Source organism: Triticum urartu, unplaced genomic scaffold, assembly GCF_003073215.2.
Source record: "Triticum urartu cultivar G1812 unplaced genomic scaffold, Tu2.1 TuUngrouped_contig_5948, whole genome shotgun sequence".
In the NCBI taxonomy this organism is placed as follows: domain Eukaryota; kingdom Viridiplantae; phylum Streptophyta; class Magnoliopsida; order Poales; family Poaceae; genus Triticum; species Triticum urartu.
This window is the reverse complement of record NW_024116665.1, coordinates 36,326-46,018: the sequence shown is the minus strand read 5'-3', so window position 1 is coordinate 46,018 and position 9,693 is coordinate 36,326. Positions and strand designations below refer to the sequence as shown.

The window sequence follows — 9,693 nt, the reverse complement described above, 5'->3', positions numbered from 1 at the left end:
CGGGCCAGCAGGCGGGAGGGACCCCGGACAAGCTCCGGCACGTCGAGTCCATGTCCGAGCGGCCCTCCGGCGCCGGGTCCATCTCCGGGATCAGCGCCGTCGTCCTGGGCGAGTCGCTCGCCGACGAGGAGCACGAACTCGTCTTCCCCAGCGCCGAGTTCTCCGCCACCGCGCTCGTCTCCTCCCCCCAGCAGGTACATACATATATACGCACGCACGCACCCACTCTGCTCCTCGATCGCTCGCTCCATATGGCTCGCTTGCTGTCAATCAACCGCGGCGCTTGCTTTAGTTCAGCACAAAAAGGTCTTGTCCTGATCATGATCAAGACAAGCCCGGTGCTCGCTAAAAGTCAGTCGGACAGGGACATTGCTGATTTTATGTTCTACCGACAGATCGTACACAGAGATAGCAACAGTGCTAGGATGCATTCGTCTTGATTTTAGTGCTTCATTTCCTTTCTTGCTGCGTTTCGGTCTGATGATTGTGATGCCTTAAAGTTGTGATCTCACTTGGTGTGTGTTTCAGTACAAGGAGATGTACGAGAGGTCCATCAAGGACCCGGCCGGGTTCTGGTCAGAGATCGCCGACGCCTTCTACTGGAAGGAGAAGTGGAACCCCAGCGAGGTCTGCTCCGAGAACCTCGACGTCAGCAAGGGCCCCGTCCACATCAGTGTAGGTGTCTTCTGGTGATGGCTGTTGTCTGAATTTAGCATTTCTGGTGATTGCGAATCATGTGTTGGTTCTTTGGTGTTGTCCAGTGGTTCAAAGGGGGCAAAACCAACATATGCTACAATGCCGTCGACCGCAACGTCGAGGCTGGGAATGGGGACAAGATTGCACTGTACTGGGAGGGCAATGAGCCCGGCCAGGATGGGAAGCTCACCTATTCTGAGCTCGTGGAGAAGGTTTGCCAGGTAATTATGCATATGCCTATATCTGGTTGTTTTGTGAATGGACAGTAAATGTACCAAGGGATGTAAATGCTCTTAGTATTAGAGGTTTGGGGAAGGTGCTGAATCTGAATTTGTTTTGTTTTATGCTTTCTGCTAGCTTGCAAATTACTTGAAAAGTGTTGGTGTCGGCAAGGGGGATGCTGTGATCATCTACTTACCGATGCTGCTGGAGCTTCCCATTGCCATGCTTGCATGTGCGCGTATCGGTGCTGTCCATTCGGTAAGCACTGCACTGCAAGCTCCATTTGTTATCCTGGTTGGTCCTGTTCCCGTTTATGATGCGATGCACCCCAAATTTCCCTTCAGGTTGTGTTTGCTGGCTTCTCTGCGGATTCGCTGGCCCAAAGGATCGTTGATTGCAAGCCTAAGCTTGTGCTCACTTGTAATGCCGTGAAAAGGGGGCCCAAGCCCATTCTTCTCAAAGACATAGTGGATGCTGCTCTGGTGGAAAGTGAGAAGAATGGATTCTCTGTAGGTATGTACTAGGATCGACTTTTATATTGCATAGACAATTTGAGCTGTTGTTGGGCTTCCGTGGCAGCACTCACGCTTGCCATCACGGGGTTTAATGTTGTGTTGTTGTGAAAATTAGGTTCAGATCCATATATTGTCAGTGGTGGACAATGGGATCAGTATTTATGATGACTTACAGATCATTGGCAGATCCATATATAACTGAATGCTGTCAATATGTGGTTTGCTGATTTTGACTAGTCACTACTGTTGTGCTGAGCAGGTATTTGTTTGACATACGAAAACCAGTCAGTAATGAAGAGGCAAGACACAAAATGGCAAGCAGGAAGGGATGTTTGGTGGCAGGTGCATTTTTTCCCCTTCAACAGCAACTTGTCAACATTTCCAATATGCATCCTGTATTTCAGGGCAGGCCTGCATCCTCAGATAACAGCAAATATCAATTAACCATTGTTCCTTGGACATAACTTTCAGGATGTTGTGACCAACTTTCCTACCAAGTGTGATGTGGAATGGGTGGATGCAGAGGATCCATTGTTTCTTTTGTACACGAGTGGCAGCACTGGAAAACCAAAGGTATTAAGCTACACTAGATTATCCTGTTGTCAAGTTACCCGAGTATTAATCTCTGTTAATAAATTTGAAGGGTGTTATGCATACTTCTGGGGGCTATATGGTGTATACTGCAACAACATTTAAGTATGCATTTGATTACAAGCCAACAGACATATACTGGTAAACAGAAGATTTTGTTTTTGACTTGTATGAATATAAAGCATGTCCTTTGTTTGGGGAACTACTAATAGAAATTGCTGTTTTCCCTTATACCTTCCATTGTTTGTTGGCATCAGGTGCACTGCGGACTGTGGTTGGATTACTGGACATAGCTATGTGACATATGGCCCACTCCTGAATGGAGCTGCAGTTCTTGTTTTTGAAGGGGTATATATTTCTAAAAGCTTTTCTAGTTAGGATATTGTGAAGTTATGTCAGCTCAATACAAATTTGATGAATGAAAGAAAATTCAGTGGTTTTATTTTTCGGGGTTGTCATTATGTTTGATGTGTCCTTTTGTCTGACAATTCATAACACAATCCACTAGACTTTTATGTTTAAGAAATTGTACTTGTTGTATGTATTTCTTAAAACTCAATTTGTTTGCTTCGATAATTTTTGTGGGGCTTGATTTTAGTTGTACTATGCCTAAATATGCCATTGAATCATGTACATGTAGACTCCGAACTACCCTAATGCTGGTCGGTGCTGGGACATTGTGGACAAGTACAAGGTGTCAATATTTTATACCGCACCAACACTCGTCCGTTCACTCATGCGCGATGGTGATGAGGTATGCATGATGTTCTTTAAGCCAGCTCCCAGTAATGTGAACAAGCCATTGATGCTGGATGGCATTGTGTTTAAGACCCCTACCATGCTCAAGTCTGTCAATCTGGTTGTCTTGAATGGAGGGAAGAACTATTCACTATTCTAAGTCATCTAATTAAAATCTTAAATGATTGCAAATCAACCATCAAGTTCAATATTCTCTTGATTTTTACTGTTTACTAAATCTCAACATTTGCCGGACAGCTGGTTCTAGTGAAATGAATTGAACTGTCCGTTGGTTGTTGGAAGCGTGTGCTTTGGAGCTTGTCTGCTTTTATTTCGATATATCTGCATCTGACAACCCATTCAACCTAACATAACATACCAATAGTTCACTCACTGCTTATTACATATGTAGTTACTTAAGTTGCTAAGAAGCTCATATGACTTAACAATCAGAAGATTCTCGAGCCGTTTCTACTGTGCAAAACTATTAGATTTAGTGATTAATCGATAAACACTTGTTCTCCAAGATTGAGCTCTTAACTATCGGATTCCATGAATTTTTTTACGGAACAACTACAGCGAGCTATTTATTGCCAATGATGGTTGGAAAGAATCCAACCAGGAGACTACAAATATGACACACTGGAAATAAAACACACTGGCTGTAATATGATTTGGATAGCATAAAAAACATTCATAGTGGCCACTCTGTAAACCTTTTTTATATGTATGTTTGGTGTGGATGTTGCTTTTTTTTACTTATTGCCTGATATGCTTTTGCAGTATGTTACACGCTACTCTCGAAAATCTCTCCGAGTCCTGGGAAGCGTTGGTGAGCCAATTAATCCTAGTGCATGGAGGTACATGGATAATTTATCAAGTGTTAAAGAGTAATACTATCCAGGGACACTTATAAGAGGTTGTTCTCATGCGTGTTTTACTTCATTTTAGATGGTTCTACAATGTTGTTGGGGATTCAAAGTGCCCCATATCAGATACTTGGTGGCAGACTGAAACTGGTGGCTTCATGGTAAGTGCCTCTTAAAAGCTGACACTTCTTCTCAATTTCTTTTTCATGGGGCGATAAAGTGACTGATCTTGAAATTAATATTTAAACTGTTGTAAATGCTCTCTGCAGATGACTCCTTTACCTGGTGCCTGGCCTCAGAAACCGGGTTCTGCAACATTTCCTTTCTTTGGTGTGCAGGTAAACGCAATCTATCTGTGAAATACAGAATACAGCCATGCATTTTATCTAATACTCATTACTATTTGTACGGTTTACAGCCGGTCATTGTTGATGAGAAAGGACAGGAGATTGAAGGAGAATGTAGCGGATATCTTTGCATTAAAAAATCATGGCCTGGGGCTTTCCGGACCCTCTATGGAGATCATGACAGATATGAGACCACATACTTCAAGCCATTTGCTGGCTACTATTTTACTGGTGATGGTTGCAGCAGGTAACTTGTTGAGTTATTTCCATCAACAGGGCATGAGATCCAAGCGTATTTCAGTTTTACGCAATATAGATTACCTCTCTAACAGCGCAGCAAATAATATTTTCATGTCAGGGACAAAGATGGTTACCACTGGCTTACTGGAAGAGTAGATGATGTTATCAACGTTAGGTAAGCTGCTTATTTGGTTTGTTTGCTGTTTGCTAGAGTTTAAGTTCAGTATGTGGCTGTTGAAAATTGTTATGCTAGAACTGAGTTATCTTGCACATTTGAATATGCAGTGGGCATCGAATTGGCACAGCAGAGGTTGAGTCTGCTTTGGTTTCGCATCCACAGTGTGCAGAGGCCGCTGTTGTTGGTGTTGAGCATGAGGTATGGCCCACCGATAATCTAACCTTCCCTGCACTTCTGTTATATTTCTATCCCATCATATACAGTTCTTATTGTCATATTATCTGCTTCAAATTTCTAATAAAAGAAGTACTTCAGGTCAAAGGTCAGGGAATATATGCTTTTGTAACTTTGGTGGATGGCATTCCTTACAGTGAAGAACTACGAAAGAGCCTCATAGCAAAAGTCCGCACTCAGGTATTTTCGTGATACTTTTGGATGTTTCACATCTTCCGTTCTAAAGCGAGTTACACTATCAGAAAATAAAACTCCGCCTTTACATGGAAGTATGCGATCCCATGCTTAAAATTTGTCTATTCAGCATGCCAAAATTGTGTAGAACAAAGTGAGTTCTGATAGATTGCAAATGTTCCCAATTCACCAGCTACTATAACGAGGCCTGTAGTTCAGGCAAATTAGTTAACACTCTTTGTTAGCCAGATGAAACATGCTCCAGATTAGCTACTGTCAATCTTATGCTGGCTAGGAAGACATAGCAAAGAATTAAAACATGGGCAACTGAGCTCCTTCAATGCTGTTTGCTGCCTGTCATTCATGCGGGTTTTTTTCCTGCGTGTCAGATCGGGGCGTTTGCAGCTCCAGACAGGATCCACTGGGCGCCGGGGCTCCCCAAGACCCGCAGCGGCAAGATCATGCGCAGGATCCTGCGCAAAATCGCCGCGAAGCAGCTGGACGAGCTCGGCGACATAAGCACTCTCGCTGACCCCGGCGTCGTCGACCAGCTGATCGCGCTCAAAGATTGCTAGGATGTAAAGCAGTTATGCGACTGTTTTTTCCCCTATGCGGTTATGTGGTTGGTAGAAGGTTGATTTTAGTGCTCGCTAGTCCTTTTAATCAGTGCGATTTTCTCCTGAGGCTAGTGAGCTGCAGCGTGGTGTAATGTAATGTTCTCTCCTTGTGTTTCACTTTTGTAAACTTGTGTATCACATATCCGTAGAGTTCCGTGAATGTATTGATTGGCCGAAGAAAAATACGTCAATAAAGGAAATGTCAACTGTGTTAGGTTTTTTTTGTAGAAACAAGTGGTGTTTTCTTAAGTCTGGTTTAAAAAAAGGGAGCGTGTACTGATTAAGCAGCTGAAAATGTTTTTTGCGTCGGTCACTTTTCCCAGGACCACTTGATCTTGATCCAACGGCCAAAAACACATCAGGGCACTATTCATCTTCAACCTCACCTCCTTCCTTCCATACAACCGCCTGCCTGCTCTGCCCCTCTGCTTGGCACCACCACCTGCGGCCGGCGGCGCTCTGCGCATGTCTCACGGTACAACCCTCCCCCCATCCCTTATGCTTTTTCTATGACTTGTTGGCTATGTGCATTTGGTTATGTAAAGGCCACATATTCACCCGTCGCAGTTGTGTCATTCGATATAACATTTGAATGAAAAAAAGGCCCTTTATAAAAAAAATCACAGTTTATACTATATGAGCATCATGGTGGAAAATCGCAACGGGTGAGTGCACAAGTTCCTTCCTAGTCTCGGCGCACTAAATCTTAGCTCAACACAAACAAGGAGATATTTCGTGGAGGATAAAAACAATGAGGAGATAATGTACGCATGATGTTAAAAAAGGGAGATAATGTACCACCCGAGGTGTGACTCACCCTTCCAATGAAAACCAAACCAACGCACTATAGAGCTTAGCTTTCAACTCCATAATGTCCTCCACATTCCCAAGCCAACAAACATATATATACCTTGCACTCGATGCCACAAGGATTCATGCACATCACGGTGTATGTTAGATATTGCCAACGCGCGTGAGCTCACACTCACCGAACACACAAATGGGGCGCGCCACCACCTGCCTGGCCACCTTGTTGCTCGCCGTCACCTTTCTGCTTGCCTCCGCCGCCACGAAGTCGCTTACGGCCATGCAGACGGACCAGGCGGGGACTAAGAGCGGGTCCACCCTGCCGGCGCACTGCTGCAAACAGGAGGAGAAAGCGGTGGCCAAGCCTCAGCTTGTTGTTGGCGATCTAGTGGACTTGGCATCAGCGGAGGAGCAAGGCCAGAAGCCTAGCCCTCACCGGAGTAACAAAAAGAAGATCCACCACCACCACCATGACGACGACGACGACGACGACGATGATGATGGTGGTGGTGGTGGTGATGATGATGATGGCGGCGGCGACGACGACGATGGTGGTGGTGGTGGTGGTGGTGATGATGATGATGATGATGATGGCGACGATGATCACGACGACGATGCCAGAAGCCTAGCCCTCACCGGAGTAACAAAAAGAAGATCCACCACCACCACCATGACGACGACGACGACGACGACGATGATGATGGTGGTGGTGGTGGTGATGATGATGATGGCGGCGGCGACGACGACGATGGTGGTGGTGGTGGTGGTGGTGATGATGATGATGATGATGATGGCGACGATGATCACGACGACGATGATGATGGTGGCGATGATGATAATGATGATGGTGGCGACGACGATGACGACAATGGCCGATCCCACTCGGGCCACGACTGTGACTCGGGCTCTGACTGTGATGGTGATGACGCTAACTCAAAGGGCAGGAAGAAGAAGCCCTCAGCTCCAGAGAAGAAGGGAGTCCTGGGAGGTGACCGGTAAGAAGAACGACAAGCTGCCTAAAGTGACAATATATATGGGCGTGCGAGCTTCCATCGCCCTTCAAGTCATTACTTGCTTCAAGATCATGAGAGCGAGCTTATCTTTAAACATGTATTAGCCATAAAACTCTGTACGCGCATGCACTTTAAAGTTATGTATCTGGCTATAGCCTACAGACAATGAAGTCCGCATACAAATAAGCGCATCACACGGTATTAAACTCTCTGTTTCTGAATATAAGATGTTTTGGCAGTTCGATCAAAGGTCTTGCATTTAGAAATGAAGGCAATGCCTACTATGTGCACGACCAACATCAGGGAGTTGTACTGTAGTGGCAACCGTGTTAAAGGAAAACGCCAATAAAGAAAAATGTCAACCATGTTATACTTTTTTTATTTTAGATTAGAAACAGGGAGTGTTTTGTCAAGGCTGGTCTAACAAAAAAGGCTCTAAATAGATGTGCTGTTTAAAAAAAAGTTTAAACAGTTTTTTGAGGGGTAGGTTTAAACAGATGGAGCAGCATGAAACAAAGCGAGTGAGCATGCAGTACATTTTTTAGAACATGGTACAGACGCAGATGCTCATATATACTCGCATACACTCATCCCTATGAACACACACGCATACCCTATTATGAGCATCTCCGAGAGACTGAGCCGGCATATCATTTCAAGATTGACGAAGTCACCAGAGACGTCTCGACTGAGCATGCAGTGCATTTTTTTTTTGAGAATCGAGCATGCAGTACTTTTTGTTTAGATTTTTTTTTTGCGTCCAAACATACTTTCTTTATTGCTCAATAATGTTTATAGGCATACATCTCAAATTTCATGGGTTCAGTAGCCATACATGGCGTCCAAAATCCAACCCAAAAACATGTTTGGCAAGGCTATGTGCCTTTAAATTTGTCCCTCTACCCTCGAAAATGAAAGTACACTGATAAAACTGATTCAAGGTAGCGTTTATCTCCTTTACCACCGACAGCATAATTTCCTCCTATTCTTTGATTGATGTCTCCAACCACCCCCTTGTTATCACATGCTATTTCCACATGCGTGAGTCCAAGATCCAGGGCCAGCGCCATCGCCTCCCGACATGCCAAAGCTTCAAGCGTCGCTGGGTCATTCATCCCCGGGATCTTCATAGCTGAGGAGCCTAAGTAGTGTCCTTGCGAGTCCCTGCAGACCGCGCTGACGGAGCCTTCAACAGCTGCCCTTGACACAGCTCCGTCCACTCTAATCTTTGCCACCCCGTGCGGAGGAGGAATCCAAGCTGGGCGTGACCTGTTTGGAGCTGCATGTAGCGGAGCAGCTTTCTGTTTTGGCTTGCACGCCTCCAACTCATGCAAGTATTTTATGATGAAAATATGTGTGGCTTGGGGACTTTGAAAAATATTCTCGTGCAAAGCTTGCCTTCTTGCATACCAGATGGCCCAAAGAGTGACCAGAACTTGAGTGAATTCATTGGAAGGGATTGTATCCATGGCCGCAAAGACCCAGCGTTTAGCATCAGGCTCCCTGATGCTGTTAATTGCCTCGACCAAGTCGGGGTTCTGCAGTGCCCACACACACCGAGCAGCATGGCAGTGTAGAAGGGAATGTTGCCAAGAGTCCTCGCTGCCGCATAGTCCGCATGTCGTCACCGTAGACATATTACGATGATGGAGAAGGTCTGAAGTTGGGATAGACTGCTGGGCTAGTCTCCAGAGGAAGATTTTTATCTTTGAAGGGACATCTATCTTCCACAACTTTGACCAAGCTTTCTACTCGCCTTCGGTATTGGATGGGTCTGCTCTGCCTTCTAGCCAGGCTTCTCGTCGCAGTTTTGTGGTGACCAACATCCGGTATGCAGAACGGACTGAGAACACTCTGTTTTTCTCGTGTACCCAGGACCAAAAGTCTTGTATATGTCTCGTACAAACAGGAATAGACAGAATAGCTGCTGCATCAGTCTGCACGAAGACGTTTGATATCATGTCACGATTCCATTCTGCGCTGGGAAGGAGCAGTTCCCCAACGAACTGCGGCGGACTGTGTATTCTGCTCACTATAGGACGCATGTTATGTTGATGGGGTAACCAGTTGTGCTCCCAGATTCATGTAGTATTTCCGTCTCCAATTCTCCTTGTAAGTCCTTGAAAGAATGTATCTCGTCCATCCAGTATTGACCTCCATACTTTTTGTTTAGATGAAAGCAGGCAGTACAAAGCTGCGTTTTCTTCCCCCTGTTTGAGAACCGCGTGAATGAATGCCAGGCCCATAACGCGGGCTGGGCTGGGCTGGGCTGGGCCGAATCACCAAAGAAAGCCGAAAGGTCCAGGTGCGCGAGGGGAACGAGCTGGTCTGGTCGACAGGAGCAGAACGGCGGGGGCGGAGACGCCGCATCTCCGGCGGGAGGAGGACAAAATGCCGCACCTTCTTCCTCCTCCCCCTTCCTTCCGGGCCACATTTCCGCCAGCACAGGAGC

General features: G+C 45.6%; 1 protein-coding gene across 1 annotated transcript; it reads left to right on the top strand.

Annotated features, from left to right (window-relative positions):
* Window positions 1-6: 6 nt before the first annotated feature.
* Window positions 7-5,635, top strand: LOC125529917 (acetyl-coenzyme A synthetase, chloroplastic/glyoxysomal-like). Its single transcript, XM_048694342.1, has 18 exons — window positions 7-194; window positions 529-675; window positions 762-917; window positions 1,054-1,176; window positions 1,263-1,431; window positions 1,693-1,775; window positions 1,905-2,006; window positions 2,077-2,165; window positions 2,282-2,372; window positions 2,665-2,778; window positions 3,546-3,622; window positions 3,714-3,792; window positions 3,901-3,969; window positions 4,050-4,225; window positions 4,337-4,393; window positions 4,504-4,594; window positions 4,712-4,810; window positions 5,194-5,635. Exons 1-18 carry the CDS (start codon window positions 51-53, stop codon window positions 5,377-5,379), a joined length of 2,052 nt encoding a protein of 683 aa, XP_048550299.1. The 5' UTR covers window positions 7-50; the 3' UTR covers window positions 5,380-5,635.
* The last annotated feature ends 4,058 nt before the right edge of the window (window positions 5,636-9,693 follow it).

Bases quoted from the DNA above. Each gene is read 5' to 3' on its own strand.
- LOC125529917 (XM_048694342.1), top strand. From the start codon at position 51: ATGTCCGAGCGGCCCTCCGGCGCCGGGTCCATCTCCGGGATCAGCGCC. The intron at 195-528 runs GTACATACATAT...TGTGTGTTTCAG, and splicing joins TCGTCTCCTCCCCCCAGCAG to TACAAGGAGATGTACGAGAG. The intron at 676-761 runs GTAGGTGTCTTC...GGTGTTGTCCAG, and splicing joins AGGGCCCCGTCCACATCAGT to TGGTTCAAAGGGGGCAAAAC.